This window comes from Musca autumnalis, unplaced genomic scaffold (genome assembly GCF_047663935.1).
Source record: "Musca autumnalis isolate F117 unplaced genomic scaffold, ASM4766393v1 scaffold_1, whole genome shotgun sequence".
NCBI classification, from domain to species: Eukaryota; Metazoa; Arthropoda; class Insecta; order Diptera; family Muscidae; genus Musca; species Musca autumnalis.
In genome coordinates, this window is record NW_027411644.1 from 62,067,988 (window position 1) to 62,087,010 (window position 19,023).

Sequence of the window (19,023 nt, forward strand, 5' to 3'; positions counted from 1 at the left end):
CTATTTGGGGGTGACAATAAAAGTATTGCAAAAATTGCCAAATCGAGGGTTTCTTCGAGAATTACCAAAGGTATGTTCCTTAATGCGTCGTCTATCCACTTTGGACATTCATTGGAGCATTAATGAGCTTAGTTAAATCAAAAATTAAGGTTCGGTATGTTCCACTCTAAGGATACTGGTTCCCCAATTTTTAGTAAATCTTGATCCTTCGTTGGAGGATGTTTTTGGAGTTTTTTCTTAAATTGGACCCAAACATTTTATGAGGATTGATATCAGGATGTTGGCCCGATGTATTTAAGAGTTTTGTGTTGTTATATTACATCGGCAATTTACACAAATAAGATTAACATGTCATGATCTGGTCTTTGGAATGGTGGTAGTAGACTTTGTTTGAGCTTTCGGGATCGATTTTTCTGACTTTCAGACTAATGACTATTAAATATTTCTTAATTATGTCAGTGGGGATGTCTTCCCAATCATTATTATATCCGTGAACCCAATTTGGCATACTATTTTCCATGGTAAAGAATATAGTACCAAAATACTCGGTATTCCAGCTTCTCCAGTAGCGGTTTAATTTCCATATTTGATGGGTTTTATTGGATTTGGCGCTTTTTTTGGATTTATTATGATAGCAGAGGATAATATCTATCCACTTAGTAAAAATTAAATCATATCAATACCATTGAGAGACGAACTAGTGCTCTGTCGTAGGTTGCTTCAAAATACTACACTGGTGTCAATTTTTTGCATATACTTTCCAGAGGTATTTCGATGTTCTCAAAGCCAAAATCGGACTGTTTTGCATTGTTCCATTATCCTACAATGCATATTGAGTCAAATATTCATTCTTGGCATACTTGCCTGTGGCCGATTCGTCATTGTTTATTGTTAATATGGACCCATGCGTTTTTTACCAGTCTGAAGACCCTCCATGACCGCATTTTTTATCACTGAACTTTATTACATTCAATACTATTAATCTATTATTAGCCGCAAAAGTCATAAAAATGCATAATGACCGCAAAAAATTGCAAAAATTTTATAGTTTAAAGTACTGATTTTCCCGTTGCAATACTTTTATTGTCACCCCCAAGTAGTAGTTAATTCTTATTTTTGACCGTATTTGTTATAAAACGCAAATAACCTTTGCATATTTTGACGCAATATTGTTGTAAGGACCTGTAGCAACAGATTTGCACAAAAAACCGTATAGTTTTTACATAATTTGTTGCCATAAACGAACAATTGATATGAAATTTTCTACAATTTTGGTTTTTGCAATACTTTTCTTGCCTAACTGTATGTATATTAATTTTTTAATGACAGCTTAGTTGTTCGGAAATTAGACATCTGAAGGATGAACTGACCATTGTTTTAAACGCTGCTTTTCTTAGTACAGCTATATAATCTGCTGATACAGAATACAATATAATTGTATTAGCAAAGTGTCCGCTACTTCGTATGCGGAATATTACGAACCACATCCTTTTATAAGTAGCACTACACAACCTTGATTCTAGTTTCCAAGATTCTAGATTCTAAGGCCATGTTTATATTATAACCTTTTGCAGGGTTAACCTTCTTCATGAGGATTTGTTTTAAATATAAACAATGGAATTGACATTTAAAACCCAATCGGTTTGTTAAATCCGGTTATATATAAACGGGGTATTAATGCATAATTATAAGGAATAAAAACTTTTAATACTTGTAACAATTCAACAACTATTACATACATTTCTTTACAGTAATATGGAAAACAGCTACCAAGGAAAGTATTTCCAATTGACAAAGGGACACCGCCGGGAGGGACCATGGCACCGGGAATACCGAAAGGTACTGGCTATAGATGTCTTTGTTTCCCGGATAGGTTACCAGAAAAAACAGCAGCACGTACATACGGTTCGTTTTACCCACTCTCGAATTAATAAAGGCTAATGTGTACCCCCACAGCAGCAAATAAGGTTTGAGGAGTCAATTTTTTTTAATGCAAAAGCGCCGAAGGGGAAGTATTGCGTCCTCAGCTTCGACGCGTTGAAAGTGGAACATGAGGAAATAAAATCGGAGTATTTGTTCATGCTGTCGTCACTGACTGGACAACGGGAAATAAGTGTCGGCATTTTCGCCAGACCAAAGTACTCAGCGGCGGAATTGCAACAATGCCTTCCAGTAGTTTATGCTGCAGCCAACCGCCTGAATTTGCGTATCGTGCACATTGTGTGTGATGCTGCCGCAACACATTTCCCATTATTCTTTCCGTTTGAAAATGGCGAACTATGTATATTTGGACATAGAACGACACGTCACTTGGGGAATTGATCTCGCCCACATGTTGTGCTCCGTATCGAATTTTCCAACCTGCGACGTCTAGGATAACTTTTGAAGGACAGCGCATCAAATTTCAACACGTCCGGGATTTCTCCTCACACCTATCATCCTTAAAAGCAAAATACAGCTATGAGGAATTCAAAATTGATCATTTTTTGGAGGTGTAGGACAACATCTGCTTCGTAAAGAAGAGCGACAGAGAAGAGAGCAGCAGCTGGACAAAACATTGCGACCGACTCGAAAATTTGTCGAGAACATGAATGTCCTCTGCAAATTACTCACTGAAGATTATGTTGCATCGTACCAAGAGAAGATGTCACGGCTGAGGACGGTGAAGTCATTCTTCGATAAGATAAATGTTCCATATCACCGCTGTTATTCACGTAGCACCCAGTGCTTAATTATGCATATGTATAATTATGGAAACGTCAAAATAATGCGGCTGACAACCCATGGAACTGTCGAAAAGTTCTTTGGAGAACTGCGACAGCACTGCAAAGGCAAACCAACCGTGAAGACCCTGCAGTATGCAAAATCGAGGTACGATGCGATCATCGAGTACGCTGACCTCGATATGGAATTATATTGGTCGGAACATGATTTTCCACGTTGAATAAAATAAAAAAAAAAAATAATAATAAAAATACATATATGAATGAATCAAGGAATGGATGAATAAAAATAATAAATAAATAAATGAGTAAAATAATAATATTAATGAATCAAAATATAATTAAATGAATAATATAAATTGGATAAAATTTTCTTTTGCTTTAAAAACTACCGAATTAATACTTAATTGCCTTAATGGCATTTCGTTCGTTTTATTAACAATCATGGATCGAGGATTTTTTTCAAAGTTCATAAATAGCTTTTTAGTTAATTCGACAAAGAGAACCTGACATTTTAGATGCAATTTTTGTTGAAACTGTTAAAAATGAAATCAAAACCCACATTGGTCTCTAATTTAAGGTTCAAACTTCCATAAATGAACTTTGGTTCAATTTTCGTATTTTTATTTCAAATATATCCTTTTCTTGTGGATTTTATAAATAGTTTTGGTCCGCACTAGCATGAATTTCATTAAAAAATTTAATGAAATAAATAAAAAAAAAAATAATAATAAATATATGAACGAATGGATGAATGAATGAATAAAAAAAAAGTAATAAATAAATGAGTAAAATAAAAATATTAATGAAGCAAAATATAATTAAATGAATAATATAAATTGGATAAAATTTTCTTTTGCTTTAAAAACTACTGAAAAAATACTTAATTGCCTTAATTGCATTTCATTTGTTTTATTAACAATCATAGATCGAGGATTTTTTTTCAAAGTTCATAAATAGCTTTTTAGTTAATTCGACAAAGAGAACCTGACATTTTAGAAGCAATTTTTGTTGCAACTGTTAAAAATAAAATCAAAACCCAAGACACTAATGTAACAATATAAAAAGAATGAAATCGCTATCATTAATCAACTCTTAGAAATCATAGTTTTAATGAAAGAAATTGAAGTGGATACTTTTGACTGTGATTCACTTTAAATTTCTTTACAGCAATATGGAAAACAGCTACCAAGGAAAGTATTTCCAATTGATAATGGGACGCCGCCGGGAGGGACCGGGAATACCGAAAGGTACTGGCTATAGATGTCTTTGGTTCCCGGATAGGTTACCAGAAAAAACAGCAGCACGTACATACGTTTCGATTTACCCCCTCTCGAATTAATAGAGGCTAATGTGTACCCACAGCAGCAAATGGGGTTTGAGGAGCCAACCACTGTAGAGTTGCAAAAAATTTTTAATGCAAAAGCACCGAAGTATTGCGTCCTCAGCTTCGACGCGTTGAAAGTGGAACATGAGGAAATAAAGTCGGAGTATTTGTTCATGCTGTCGTTACTGACTGGGCAATGGGAAATAATTGTCGGCATTTTCGCCAGACCAACGTACTCAGCGGCGGAATTGCAACAATGCCTTCCAGTAGTTTATGCTGCAGCCAACCGCCTGAATTTGCGTATCGTGCACGTTGTGTGTGATGCTGCCGCAACACATTTCCCATTATTCGTTCCGTTTGAAAATGGCGAACTATTTTTATTTGGACATAGTACGACACGTCACTTGGGGAATTGATCTCGCCCACATATTGTGCTCCGTATCATGGGCATTTGCCCAAACTGCGACGTCTAGGACAACTTTTGAAGGACAGCGCATCAAATTTCAACACGTCAGGGATTTCTCCTCACACCTATCATCCTTAAAAGCAAAATACAGCTATGAGGAGTTCAAATTGATCATTTTTTGGAGGTGTAGCACAACATCTGGTTGGTAAAGAAGTGCGACAGCGAAGAGAGCAGCAGCTGGACAGAACATTGCGACCGACTCGAAAAGTTGTCGAGAACATGAATGTCCTCTGCAAATTACTCACTGAAGATGATGTTGCATCGTACCAAGAGAAGATGTCACGGCTGAGGACGGTGAAGTCATTCTTCGATAAGATAAATGTTCCATATCACCGCTGTTATTCACGTAGTATCCAGTGCTTAATTATGCATATGTATTATTATTATACATATGGATATGTTTACTATTAATTTTTACAGATAATTTTTTGTTCAATTTATTTTTCATCACTAAAGTTTTTAATTCAAATGTATGCGTCGTTGTTTGTTTGCCGGCGGAGAAAATAAAATGAAAGAAAATGAAAAAAAATTGGAAAGAATAAAGAAACAAAACAGAATTTGCGAGTACAGGGGTGTGTGTACCCCCTTCTTATTCCTCTGTACCCCCTCACCCATAAACTCAATTTTCTTTCCCATTAACTTTGAACGTCTAAACATCGAAAAATGGCAGATGTAATAATAAATCTCTGGTAATGCTTTGCTGCCTGGCCTGCTTACCTTGCTTGCATGGTAGAACAAATACAATGTAAAGTTAATACTACAACAAATACAACTCGAACAACAACCACAAAGGAATTTGTTTTTGTTTGTAAACCTTAAGCGCTCGGCACATACGGTGCGTTCTGCGTTGCGTTACAACAACCACATGAAAAATGTGTAAGTGAAGCCAAGTTTTTTGAAAAACAACAATGTGGCTGACGCATTAAAGTTAAACATAATTTAACTGTTTTGGGACAACGCGTGTCGCAACGTGTCACTAAAGCCCTCGGCACATACGGTCCGTTTAGTGACACGTTGGGACATGCGTTGTCCCAAAACAGTTAAATTATGTTAAACTTTAATGCGCCAGCCATGTTGTTGTTTTTCAAAATACTTGGCATCACTTACACATTTTTCATATGGTTGTTGTAGCGCGTCGCACAACGCACCGTATGTGCCGATCGCTTAAACGGACCGTATGTGCCGAGGGCTTTAGTGTCAACGTAAATGTAAACAAAACAAGGAAATGTCTATAAATTATTGGAATTTAAAAAACTAATAATTTTTCACATTTGATTGAATATTTTGGAAAACATGAATGAAAACTCGTTAGATTTTCAATTTGAATGTTTCCATATCATTCCACTAAATGCATAATTTCTCGCAGAAAGTAGAATACTTGCAAAAATGTTTCGGGTCGCTGGTAATTCATTGAAAAAAGAGAAGATGTTTCAATCATTTGCTTTTGAAAACAAAAAAGCACATGTTTATTAGGGCTTTATTCTTTTCAAGTTTAACAAAATACCACACATATTAACAAATATTGTACCGCCTCTATAAGCGGTGTTTTAGTGTGCGGCATGTCGTTCGGACCTGGAGGAGGTTACATGTCAATGATATGAAGCCGTCTTTATGGGAAATAGTTTTTTTTTCTGATGAATAAATTTGTTCTTCAAAAATATATATCCCTAATATACATCGAACATAGAAATAAATACATAAAATGTCGAATGGAATTTGACACTAACACTACAACCCAGTTCAGTCAGCTGGGTATTGCTGCTACCTTTTCTTGTTCTACCATGCCTTGCTTGCTTCTGATAAAAGAATAAAAAAGAAAAGGACGGCAACCCAGTTCGAAATTTGCTCGGCCTTCTTTATTCTTTTATTTTTATTATGTAAGAAATGAAGCAGGAAAGCAAGGCAATCGGGCAAGGCAGCTTATGTACACAGGCCTTAGCCCACTCAGCGCCGAGATTTTTTGCGAGAAAACTTACATAAACTTTTTTATAAAAATTATATTTTTGAGATTTTTTAAGCATTTTTTAAAAAATAACTTTTTTCCCTAAAACGTATAGTTTTCCAGCAATCGGACTTTCTTTTAAAAGTTCCAAAAACTTTGAAGGGTAATATAGATGTATCCTTACATGCCAATCCCTTGGTTTTTGATTGGGAAAATACTCTTACTATAATCTTAACAAATCCCTGACTTTATATGATTCTAACATTTTTGATTAAATTTTTATCGCATATTTAAATTTTTCATCAAAAGACGAAAATTACAAAAAAAAAAAAACAGATTAAATTTTTATCGCATATTTAAATTTTTCATCAAAAGACGAAAATTACAAAGAAGTAGAATTTTGTGAATAGCTCGGGTTTTTGGCCAATTGCCTGGAAATGCGTAGGTCAAATGCAGGCACATACGGTGCGTTGCGTTACAACAAGCACATGAAAAAAGTGTAAAGCGATCGGCACATACGGTGCGTTGTGCGACGCGCTACAACAACCATATGAAAAATGTGTAAGTGATGCCAAGTATTTTGAAAAACAACAACATGGCTGGCGCATTAAAGTTTAACATAATTTAACTGTTTTGGGACAACGCATGTCCCAACGTGTCACTAAACGGACCGTATGTGCCGAGGGCTTAAGTGAAAAACAACAATATGGCTGACGCATTAAAGTTAAACATAATTTAACTGTTTTGGGACAACGCGTGAACAAAACAGTTAAATTATGTTTAACTTTAATGCGTCAGCCATATTGTTTTTCAAAAAACTTGGCATCACTTACACATTTTTCATGTGGTGGTTGTAGCGGGACGCTCAACGCACCGTATGTGCCAAGCGCTTTATCACCGCGAAATTACAGATAACAGACAATATCATAACAAAATGCAAAAAACCCCACAAAAATATTTGAAAAAACCAAAGTTTTACGTCAATTTTTGCAACCATTTTTTGTGGCGTTTAAACGACCAGTGGCTTTATCTGGGTTAAGAACGGGCCTAAATCGTTCAATTGAAATTGTTCGTTCATGAACTATAAAACTCTACTTTTAAATAGACCTTGCGTCTGTCTTAAAGTATTCCTTAATCGTTCACAATAACAAAATTTGGCATTTCGCAAAAATCAACCACTGCCAGTCAATCACAATTACAAAACATGACAAATTTTAGCACGTCATCGAAGTCGACGTCATTAAACCGGCAGCAGAGACGAGGCAGCGGAAAAAGCAAGCTAAAATTTTTGTTCATGATCGCATCACTTCTAGCATTCTTCTCGTTGATTTCAAGCGCAATGGCTGGCAATACTGAACGTACTTTTATCATGGTTAAGCCCGATGGTGTCCAACGTGGCCTCGTTGGAAAAATCATCGAACGTTTTGAACAAAAGGGCTTCAAATTAGTTGCCATGAAGTTCATGTGGGTAAGTTGAGATAAAATAATTGCACCTTAATAATCCAATTAACTGCAAAAAGAAAGTGTTTCAGTTGTGTGATATAACCTTGGTATAATTTGCAAAATTGTGTGTGTGTTCGACATAAAATGTTAGGTTATGTTGTGTGCGAAAAAACCAATGTGCATTTTCTGTTTAACAACAATTATACTAATCAATATTTTGTTTTTATTGTAGGCCTCCAAGGAATTGTTGGAGAAACACTATGCCGATTTGTCTGCTCGTCCCTTCTTCCCCGGTTTGGTCAACTACATGAGCTCCGGCCCAGTGGTTCCCATGGTGTGGGAGGGTTTGAATGTTGTCAAGACCGGCCGTCAAATGTTGGGTGCCACCAACCCTGCTGACTCCATGCCTGGAACCATCCGTGGTGACTACTGCATCCAAGTTGGTCGCAACATCATCCACGGTTCCGATGCCGTTGAATCTGCCAACAAGGAAATCGCCTTGTGGTTCAAAGAAGATGAACTTGTCAACTGGAAACCAGCTGCCGTTGACTGGGTTTATGAATAAACTCCTAAACTAAAACAACAGCATTAATACATTCATTGCTGTAATTGTTGCCGGTTGGTCTGTTTGAAATAGACTCGGCACAATAATTGCAGGCATTTTGTGTTTAGTTTATAAGAAAAAGAAAAATACATGTTCTCAATAATTCCATGAAATCAAGAGATAACTTAAAAAATATACTTATAAAAAAAACCAAACAAGTTTTTCTGTGTGGATTTAAATTTAGCAACTATTTCTAGTCGATGGGAATGTTGTAGGTTATGACTACTAGCTATATGTATTTCTTATAGAACTATTGAGGTGTGTTTGATGTTGGGCAAAAACAAAGTTGTTTGAGAATGTATAGTTGTACATTGTATGTTAAAAGAATTTCTTGGATTTTATCTATCGACAATTGGGGTGATGATTGATGGATGATCATATATGTAGTTAGTTTTATCTTATAAAATAAAAATGTGACGATTTAGAATTGATGTCCCTGCTTTGATATGTCTAGAAGTTTTTGTGGAAAAAGCGTTTACATATACAATAATAAGTATTGAACACATGCCACAATTTTCAACACGCAATAATTGAATTTGGTGAAGGTCATTAGTTTTCTTTATCAATAATTACATTACGTACATATCCTCCCTCCTTCTTCTCAGTCTATTATCAATGGGATTATAGAACAATTATAAACAGTATAATAGGGTGGTATGTAAAGGGGTGTTTATTTGTGGCTTGCATGTAGTGGACTTCCCAAACATGATGTTGAAAGGGGTTTAAATGTTAAAACGATTATCAGTACATCCATTTATACCACCCATTTCTGCGCTGCTATAAGATTTCCTCGTGCTAGTCTAGACTCGCGTTGGGTGCCTACATAAATTAGATTCTAAGTAATCCACAACTATTTTTTATTAGACAGACTAAGGGCGAAAAGTCAATCTAAATTGTATACTTTCAGAACTACTAAAGACCTTTATAGATGTTTAAAACTTTAGGATAAACAAATAAGCTCTTCAATTAAAGAATTCTAACCCAAAATAGCTGAAAACAAAAATGCCTTTAGAGAATTTTAAGACTAAGATAATGACTTTTTAATAGTGGATTCTAATATTTACCCTAATGTCCTCTCAATATAAGACATAAGAACAAAATAATGTCGTCGATTTTAAGTCCGAATGCCAATCATAGGCATACAAATGGTGAGTCCTATAACCATTTGGAAGACCTTCAAATCATGGATTTTTAAACCAAATAAAACATAAGCCTTTTAAAAAGGCCTTTATATCGCAACTATTCCAGAAAGTGTTTTAAGAAGCACCCTGAAGCTCCCTTTTCTTAGTCGAATGCCAATCATAGGCATACAAATGGTGAGTCTATAACCATTTGGAGACCTTCAAATCATGGATTTTAACAAATAAAACATAAGCCTTTAAAAAGCCTTTATATCGAACTTTCCAGAAAGTGTTTAAGAAGCACCCTGAAGCTCCTTTCTTTGGAAAGTGTCTTAAGAAGCACCCTTTTCTTTGAAGTGGTCTTAAGAAGCACCCTTTTCTTGAGTGTCTTAAGAAGTCACCTTTCCTTTGGAAGTATTCCGAATGCCAATCTTAAGAGCAGCCTATAACCATTTGGAAGACCTTAACATGAAGACTTTTTAAAGCTTAAAGCACTTCCTTGGAAAGGTCTTTAAGAAGCACCCTTTCCGGAAAGTGTTTTAAGAAGCACCCTGAAGCTTTCTTTCTTTGGAAAGTGTCTTAAGAAGCACCTTTTCTTTGGAAAGTGTCTTAAGAAAGCACCCTTTCCTTTGGAAAGTGTCTTAAGAAGCACCCTTTCCTTTGGAAAGTGTCTTAAGAAGCACCCTTTCCTTTGGAAAGTGTCTTAAGAAGCACCCTTTCCTTTGGAAAGTGTCTTAAGAAGCACCCTTTCCTTTGGAAAGTGTCTTAAGAAGCACCCTTTCCTTTGGAAAGTGTCTTAAGAAGCACCCTTTCCTTTGGAAAGTGTCTTAAGAAGCACCCTTTCCTTTGGAAAGTGTCTTAAGAAGCACCCTTTCCTTTGGAAAGTGTCTTAAGAAGCACCCTTTCCTTTGGAAAGTGTCTTAAGAAGCACCCTTTCCTTTGGAAAGTGTCTTAAGAAGCACCCTTTCCTTTGGAAAGTGTCTTAAGAAGCACCCTTTCCTTTGGAAAGTGTCTTAAGAAGCACCCTTTCCTTTGGAAAGTGTCTTAAGAAGCACCCTTTCCTTTGGAAAGTGTCTTAAGAAGCACCCTTTCCTTTGGAAAGTGTCTTAAGAAGCACCCTTTCCTTTGGAAAGTGTCTTAAGAAGCACCCTTTCCTTTGGAAAGTGTCTTAAGAAGCACCCTTTCCTTTGGAAAGTGTCTTAAGAAGCACCCTTTCCTTTGGAAAGTGTCTTAAGAAGCACCCTTTCCTTTGGAAAGTGTCTTAAGAAGCACCCTTTCCTTTGGAAAGTGTCTTAAGAAGCACCCTTTCCTTTGGAAAGTGTCTTAAGAAGCACCCTTTCCTTTGGAAAGTGTCTTAAGAAGCACCCTTTCCTTTGGAAAGTGTCTTAAGAAGCACCCTTTCCTTTGGAAAGTGTCTTAAGAAGCACCCTTTCCTTTGGAAAGTGTCTTAAGAAGCACCCTTTCCTTTGGAAAGTGTCTTAAGAAGCACCCTTTCCTTTGGAAAGTGTCTTAAGAAGCACCCTTTCCTTTGGAAAGTGTCTTAAGAAGCACCCTTTCCTTTGGAAAGTGTCTTAAGAAGCACCCTTTCCTTTGGAAAGTGTCTTAAGAAGCACCCTTTCCTTTGGAAAGTGTCTTAAGAAGCACCCTTTCCTTTGGAAAGTGTCTTAAGAAGCACCCTTTCCTTTGGAAAGTGTCTTAAGAAGCACCCTTTCCTTTGGAAAGTGTCTTAAGAAGCACCCTTTCCTTTGGAAAGTGTCTTAAGAAGCACCCTTTCCTTTGGAAAGTGTCTTAAGAAGCACCCTTTCCTTTGGAAAGTGTCTTAAGAAGCACCCTTTCCTTTGGAAAGTGTCTTAAGAAGCACCCTTTCCTTTGGAAAGTGTCTTAAGAAGCACCCTTTCCTTTGGAAAGTGTCTTAAGAAGCACCCTTTCCTTTGGAAAGTGTCTTAAGAAGCACCCTTTCCTTTGGAAAGTGTCTTAAGAAGCACCCTTTCCTTTGGAAAGTGTCTTAAGAAGCACCCTTTCCTTTGGAAAGTGTCTTAAGAAGCACCCTTTCCTTTGGAAAGTGTCTTAAGAAGCACCCTTTCCTTTGGAAAGTGTCTTAAGAAGCACCCTTTCCTTTGGAAAGTGTCTTAAGAAGCACCCTTTCCTTTGGAAAGTGTCTTAAGAAGCACCCTTTCCTTTGGAAAGTGTCTTAAGAAGCACCCTTTCCTTTGGAAAGTGTCTTAAGAAGCACCCTTTCCTTTGGAAAGTGTCTTAAGAAGCACCCTTTCCTTTGGAAAGTGTCTTAAGAAGCACCCTTTCCTTTGGAAAGTGTCTTAAGAAGCACCCTTTCCTTTGGAAAGTGTCTTAAGAAGCACCCTTTCCTTTGGAAAGTGTCTTAAGAAGCACCCTTTCCTTTGGAAAGTGTCTTAAGAAGCACCCTTTCCTTTGGAAAGTGTCTTAAGAAGCACCCTTTCCTTTGGAAAGTGTCTTAAGAAGCACCCTTTCCTTTGGAAAGTGTCTTAAGAAGCACCCTTTCCTTTGGAAAGTGTCTTAAGAAGCACCCTTTCCTTTGGAAAGTGTCTTAAGAAGCACCCTTTCCTTTGGAAAGTGTCTTAAGAAGCACCCTTTCCCTTTGGAAAGTGTCTTAAGAAGCACCCTTTCCTTTGGAAAGTGTCTTAAGAAGCACCCTTTCCTTTGGAAAGTGTCTTAAGAAGCACCCTTTCCTTTGGAAAGTGTCTTAAGAAGCACCCTTTCCTTTGGAAAGTGTCTTAAGAAGCACCCTTTCCTTTGGAAAGTGTCTTAAGAAGCACCCTTTCCTTTGGAAAGTGTCTTAAGAAGCACCCTTTCCTTTGGAAAGTGTCTTAAGAAGCACCCTTTCCTTTGGAAAGTGTCTTAAGAAGCACCCTTTCCTTTGGAAAGTGTCTTAAGAAGCACCCTTTCCTTTGGAAAGTGTCTTAAGAAGCACCCTTTCCTTTGGAAAGTGTCTTAAGAAGCACCCTTTCCTTTGGAAAGTGTCTTAAGAAGCACCCTTTCCTTTGGAAAGTGTCTTAAGAAGCACCCTTTCCTTTGGAAAGTGTCTTAAGAAGCACCCTTTCCTTTGGAAAGTGTCTTAAGAAGCACCCTTTCCTTTGGAAAGTGTCTTAAGAAGCACCCTTTCCTTTGGAAAGTGTCTTAAGAAGCACCCTTTCCTTTGGAAAGTGTCTTAAGAAGCACCCTTTCCTTTGGAAAGTGTCTTAAGAAGCACCCTTTCCTTTGGAAAGTGTCTTAAGAAGCACCCTTTCCTTTGGAAAGTGTCTTAAGAAGCACCCTTTCCTTTGGAAAGTGTCTTAAGAAGCACCCTTTCCTTTGGAAAGTGTCTTAAGAAGCACCCTTTCCTTTGGAAAGTGTCTTAAGAAGCACCCTTTCCTTTGGAAAGTGTCTTAAGAAGCACCCTTTCCTTTGGAAAGTGTCTTAAGAAGCACCCTTTCCTTTGGAAAGTGTCTTAAGAAGCACCCTTTCCTTTGGAAAGTGTCTTAAGAAGCACCCTTTCCTTTGGAAAGTGTCTTAAGAAGCACCCTTTCCTTTGGAAAGTGTCTTAAGAAGCACCCTTTCCTTTGGAAAGTGTCTTAAGAAGCACCCTTTCCTTTGGAAAGTGTCTTAAGAAGCACCCTTTCCTTTGGAAAGTGTCTTAAGAAGCACCCTTTCCTTTGGAAAGTGTCTTAAGAAGCACCCTTTCCTTTGGAAAGTGTCTTAAGAAGCACCCTTTCCTTTGGAAAGTGTCTTAAGAAGCACCCTTTCCTTTGGAAAGTGTCTTAAGAAGCACCCTTTCCTTTGGAAAGTGTCTTAAGAAGCACCCTTTCCTTTGGAAAGTGTCTTAAGAAGCACCCTTTCCTTTGGAAAGTGTCTTAAGAAGCACCCTTTCCTTTGGAAAGTGTCTTAAGAAGCACCCTTTCCTTTGGAAAGTGTCTTAAGAAGCACCCTTTCCTTTGGAAAGTGTCTTAAGAAGCACCCTTTCCTTTGGAAAGTGTCTTAAGAAGCACCCTTTCCTTTGGAAAGTGTCTTAAGAAGCACCCTTTCCTTTGGAAAGTGTCTTAAGAAGCACCCTTTCCTTTGGAAAGTGTCTTAAGAAGCACCCTTTCCTTTGGAAAGTGTCTTAAGAAGCACCCTTTCCTTTGGAAAGTGTCTTAAGAAGCACCCTTTCCTTTGGAAAGTGTCTTAAGAAGCACCCTTTCCTTTGGAAAGTGTCTTAAGAAGCACCCTTTCCTTTGGAAAGTGTCTTAAGAAGCACCCTTTCCTTTGGAAAGTGTCTTAAGAAGCACCCTTTCCTTTGGAAAGTGTCTTAAGAAGCACCCTTTCCTTTGGAAAGTGTCTTAAGAAGCACCCTTTCCTTTGGAAAGTGTCTTAAGAAGCACCCTTTCCTTTGGAAAGTGTCTTAAGAAGCACCCTTTCCTTTGGAAAGTGTCTTAAGAAGCACCCTTTCCTTTGGAAAGTGTCTTAAGAAGCACCCTTTCCTTTGGAAAGTGTCTTAAGAAGCACCCTTTCCTTTGGAAAGTGTCTTAAGAAGCACCCTTTCCTTTGGAAAGTGTCTTAAGAAGCACCCTTTCCTTTGGAAAGTGTCTTAAGAAGCACCCTTTCCTTTGGAAAGTGTCTTAAGAAGCACCCTTTCCTTTGGAAAGTGTCTTAAGAAGCACCCTTTCCTTTGGAAAGTGTCTTAAGAAGCACCCTTTCCTTTGGAAAGTGTCTTAAGAAGCACCCTTTCCTTTGGAAAGTGTCTTAAGAAGCACCCTTTCCTTTGGAAAGTGTCTTAAGAAGCACCCTTTCCTTTGGAAAGTGTCTTAAGAAGCACCCTTTCCTTTGGAAAGTGTCTTAAGAAGCACCCTTTCCTTTGGAAAGTGTCTTAAGAAGCACCCTTTCCTTTGGAAAGTGTCTTAAGAAGCACCCTTTCCTTTGGAAAGTGTCTTAAGAAGCACCCTTTCCTTTGGAAAGTGTCTTAAGAAGCACCCTTTCCTTTGGAAAGTGTCTTAAGAAGCACCCTTTCCTTTGGAAAGTGTCTTAAGAAGCACCCTTTCCTTTGGAAAGTGTCTTAAGAAGCACCCTTTCCTTTGGAAAGTGTCTTAAGAAGCACCCTTTCCTTTGGAAAGTGTCTTAAGAAGCACCCTTTCCTTTGGAAAGTGTCTTAAGAAGCACCCTTTCCTTTGGAAAGTGTCTTAAGAAGCACCCTTTCCTTTGGAAAGTGTCTTAAGAAGCACCCTTTCCTTTGGAAAGTGTCTTAAGAAGCACCCTTTCCTTTGGAAAGTGTCTTAAGAAGCACCCTTTCCTTTGGAAAGTGTCTTAAGAAGCACCCTTTCCTTTGGAAAGTGTCTTAAGAAGCACCCTTTCCTTTGGAAAGTGTCTTAAGAAGCACCCTTTCCTTTGGAAAGTGTCTTAAGAAGCACCCTTTCCTTTGGAAAGTGTCTTAAGAAGCACCCTTTCCTTTGGAAAGTGTCTTAAGAAGCACCCTTTCCTTTGGAAAGTGTCTTAAGAAGCACCCTTTCCTTTGGAAAGTGTCTTAAGAAGCACCCTTTCCTTTGGAAAGTGTCTTAAGAAGCACCCTTTCCTTTGGAAAGTGTCTTAAGAAGCACCCTTTCCTTTGGAAAGTGTCTTAAGAAGCACCCTTTCCTTTGGAAAGTGTCTTAAGAAGCACCCTTTCCTTTGGAAAGTGTCTTAAGAAGCACCCTTTCCTTTGGAAAGTGTCTTAAGAAGCACCCTTTCCTTTGGAAAGTGTCTTAAGAAGCACCCTTTCCTTTGGAAAGTGTCTTAAGAAGCACCCTTTCCTTTGGAAAGTGTCTTAAGAAGCACCCTTTCCTTTGGAAAGTGTCTTAAGAAGCACCCTTTCCTTTGGAAAGTGTCTTAAGAAGCACCCTTTCCTTTGGAAGTGTCTTAAGAAGCACCCTTTCCTTTGGAAAGTGTCTTAAGAAGCACCCTTTCCTTTGGAAAGTGTCTTAAGAAGCACCCTTTCCTTTGGAAAGTGTCTTAAGAAGCACCCTTTCCTTTGGAAAGTGTCTTAAGAAGCACCCTTTCCTTTGGAAAGTGTCTTAAGAAGCACCCTTTCCTTTGGAAAGTGTCTTAAGAAGCACCCTTTCCTTTGGAAAGTGTCTTAAGAAGCACCCTTTCCTTTGGAAAGTGTCTTAAGAAGCACCCTTTCCTTTGGAAAGTGTCTTAAGAAGCACCCTTTCCTTTGGAAAGTGTCTTAAGAAGCACCCTTTCCTTTGGAAAGTGTCTTAAGAAGCACCCTTTCCTTTGGAAAGTGTCTTAAGAAGCACCCTTTCCTTTGGAAAGTGTCTTAAGAAGCACCCTTTCCTTTGGAAAGTGTCTTAAGAAGCACCCTTTCCTTTGGAAAGTGTCTTAAGAAGCACCCTTTCCTTTGGAAAGTGTCTTAAGAAGCACCCTTTCCTTTGGAAAGTGTCTTAAGAAGCACCCTTTCCTTTGGAAAGTGTCTTAAGAAGCACCCTTTCCTTTGGAAAGTGTCTTAAGAAGCACCCTTTCCTTTGGAAAAGTCTTAAGAAGCACCCTTTCCTTTGGAAAGTGTCTTAAGAAGCACCCTTTCCTTTGGAAAGTGTCTTAAGAAGCACCCTTTCCTTTGGAAAGTGTCTTAAGAAGCACCCTTTCCTTTGGAAAGTGTCTTAAGAAGCACCCTTTCCTTTGGAAAGTGTCTTAAGAAGCACCCTTTCCTTTGGAAAGTGTCTTAAGAAGCACCCTTTCCTTTGGAAAGTGTCTTAAGAAGCACCCTTTCCTTTGGAAAGTGTCTTAAGAAGCACCCTTTCCTTTGGAAAGTGTCTTAAGAAGCACCCTTTCCTTTGGAAAGTGTCTTAAGAAGCACCCTTTCCTTTGGAAAGTGTCTTAAGAAGCACCCTTTCCTTTGGAAAGTGTCTTAAGAAGCACCCTTTCCTTTGGAAAGTGTCTTAAGAAGCACCCTTTCCTTTGGAAAGTGTCTTAAGAAGCACCCTTTCCTTTGGAAAGTGTCTTAAGAAGCACCCTTTCCTTTGGAAAGTGTCTTAAGAAGCACCCTTTCCTTTGGAAAGTGTCTTAAGAAGCACCCTTTCCTTTGGAAAGTGTCTTAAGAAGCACCCTTTCCTTTGGAAAGTGTCTTAAGAAGCACCCTTTCCTTTGGAAAGTGTCTTAAGAAGCACCCTTTCCTTTGGAAAGTGTCTTAAGAAGCACCCTTTCCTTTGGAAAGTGTCTTAAGAAGCACCCTTTCCTTTGGAAAGTGTCTTAAGAAGCACCCTTTCCTTTGGAAAGTGTCTTAAGAAGCACCCTTTCCTTTGGAAAGTGTCTTAAGAAGCACCCTTTCCTTTGGAAAGTGTCTTAAGAAGCACCCTTTCCTTTGGAAAGTGTCTTAAGAAGCACCCTTTCCTTTGGAAAGTGTCTTAAGAAGCACCCTTTCCTTTGGAAAGTGTCTTAAGAAGCACCCTTTCCTTTGGAAAGTGTCTTAAGAAGCACCCTTTCCTTTGGAAAGTGTCTTAAGAAGCACCCTTTCCTTTGGAAAGTGTCTTAAGAAGCACCCTTTCCTTTGGAAAGTGTCTTAAGAAGCACCCTTTCCTTTGGAAAGTGTCTTAAGAAGCACCCTTTCCTTTGGAAAGTGTCTTAAGAAGCACCCTTTCCTTTGGAAAGTGTCTTAAGAAGCACCCTTTCCTTTGGAAAGTGTCTTAAGAAGCACCCTTTCCTTTGGAAAGTGTCTTAAGAAGCACCCTTTCCTTTGGAAAGTGTCTTAAGAAGCACCCTTTCCTTTGGAAAGTGTCTTAAGAAGCACCCTTTCCTTTGGAAAGTGTCTTAAGAAGCACCCTTTCCTTTGGAAAGTGTCTTAAGAAGCACCCTTTCCTTTGGAAAGTGTCTTAAGAAGCACCCTTTCCTTTGGAAAGTGTCTTAAGAAGCACCCTTTCCTTTGGAAAGTGTCTTAAGAAGCACCCTTTCCTTTGGAAAGTGTCTTAAGAAGCACCCTTTCCTTTGGAAAGTGTCTTAAGAAGCACCCTTTCCTTTGGAAAGTGTCTTAAGAAGCACCCTTTCCTTTGGAAAGTGTCTTAAGAAGCACCCTTTCCTTTGGAAAGTGTCTTAAGAAGCACCCTTTCCTTTGGAAAGTGTCTTAAGAAGCACCCTTTCCTTTGGAAAGTGTCTTAAGAAGCACCCTTTCCTTTGGAAAGTGTCTTAAGAAGCACCCTTTCCTTTGGAAAGTGTCTTAAGAAGCACCCTTTCCTTTGGAAAGTGTCTTAAGAAGCACCCTTTCCTTTGGAAAGTGTCTTAAGAAGCACCCTTTCCTTTGGAAAGTGTCTTAAGAAGCACCCTTTCCTTTGGAAAGTGTCTTAAGAAGCACCCTTTCCTTTGGAAAGTGTCTTAAGAAGCACCCTTTCCTTTGGAAAGTGTCTTAAGAAGCACCCTTTCCTTTGGAAAGTGTCTTAAGAAGCACCCTTTCCTTTGGAAAGTGTCTTAAGAAGCACCCTTTCCTTTGGAAAGTGTCTTAAGAAGCACCCTTTCCTTTGGAAAGTGTCTTAAGAAGCACCCTTTCCTTTGGAAAGTGTCTTAAGAAACACCCTTTCCTTTGGAAAGTGTCTTAAGAAGCACCCTTTCCTTTGGAAAGTGTCTTAAGAAGCACCCTTTCCTTTGGAAAGTGTCTTAAGAAGCACCCTTTCCTTTGGAAAGTGTCTTAAGAAGCACCCTTTCCTTTGGAAAGTGTCTTAAGAAGCACCCTTTCCTTTGGAAAGTGTCTTAAGAAGCACCCTTTCCTTTGGAAAGTGTCTTAAGAAGCACCCTTTCCTTTGGAAAGTGTCTTAAGAAGCACCCTTTCCTTTGGAAAGTGTCTTAAGAAGCACCCTTTCCTTTGGAAAGTGTCTTAAGAAGCACCCTTTCCTTTGGAAAGTGTCTTAAGAAGCACCCTTTCCTTTGGAAAGTGTCTTAAGAAGCACCCTTTCCTTTGGAAAGTGTCTTAAGATGCACCCTTTCCTTTGGAAAGTGTCTTAAGAAGCACCCTTTCCTTTGGAAAGTGTCTTAAGATGCACCCTTTCCTTTGGAAAGTGTCTTAAGAAGCACCCTTTCCTTTGGAAAGTGTCTTAAGAAGCACCCTTTCCTTTGGAAAGTGTCTTAAGAAGCACCCTTTCCTTTGGAAAGTGTCTTAAGAAGCACCCTTTCCTTTGGAAAGTGTCTTAAGAAGCACCCTTTCCTTTGGAAAGTGTCTTAAGAAGCACCCTTTCCTTTGGAAAGTGTCTTAAGAAGCACCCTTTCCTTTGGAAAGTGTCTTAAGAAGCACCCTTTCCTTTGGAAAGTGTCTTAAGAAGCACCCTTTCCTTTGGAAAGTGTCTTAAGAAGCACCCTTTCCTTTGGAAAGTGTCTTAAGAAGCACCCTTTCCTTTGGAAAGTGTCTTAAGAAACACCCTTTCCTTTGGAAAGTGTCTTAAGAAGCACCCTT

At 38.5% G+C, this 19,023-nt stretch overlaps 1 protein-coding gene across 1 annotated transcript; it reads left to right on the forward strand.

The window, feature by feature from the left end:
- The first annotated feature begins 7,640 nt into the window (after positions 1-7,640).
- awd (nucleoside diphosphate kinase) lies at positions 7,641-8,622 on the forward strand. Its single transcript, XM_073977781.1, has 2 exons — positions 7,641-7,926; positions 8,134-8,622. Exons 1-2 carry the CDS (start codon positions 7,663-7,665, stop codon positions 8,464-8,466), a joined length of 597 nt encoding a protein of 198 aa, XP_073833882.1. The 5' UTR covers positions 7,641-7,662; the 3' UTR covers positions 8,467-8,622.
- Positions 8,623-19,023: the final 10,401 nt, after the last annotated feature.

What these genes read in the sequence shown, in the direction of transcription:
- awd (XM_073977781.1), top strand. Translation starts at nt 7,663, where the DNA reads ATGACAAATTTTAGCACGTCATCGAAGTCGACGTCATTAAACCGGCAG. An exon ending in TTGCCATGAAGTTCATGTGG is followed by an intron (nt 7,927 to 8,133) that starts GTAAGTTGAGAT and finishes TTTTTATTGTAG; the next exon opens with GCCTCCAAGGAATTGTTGGA.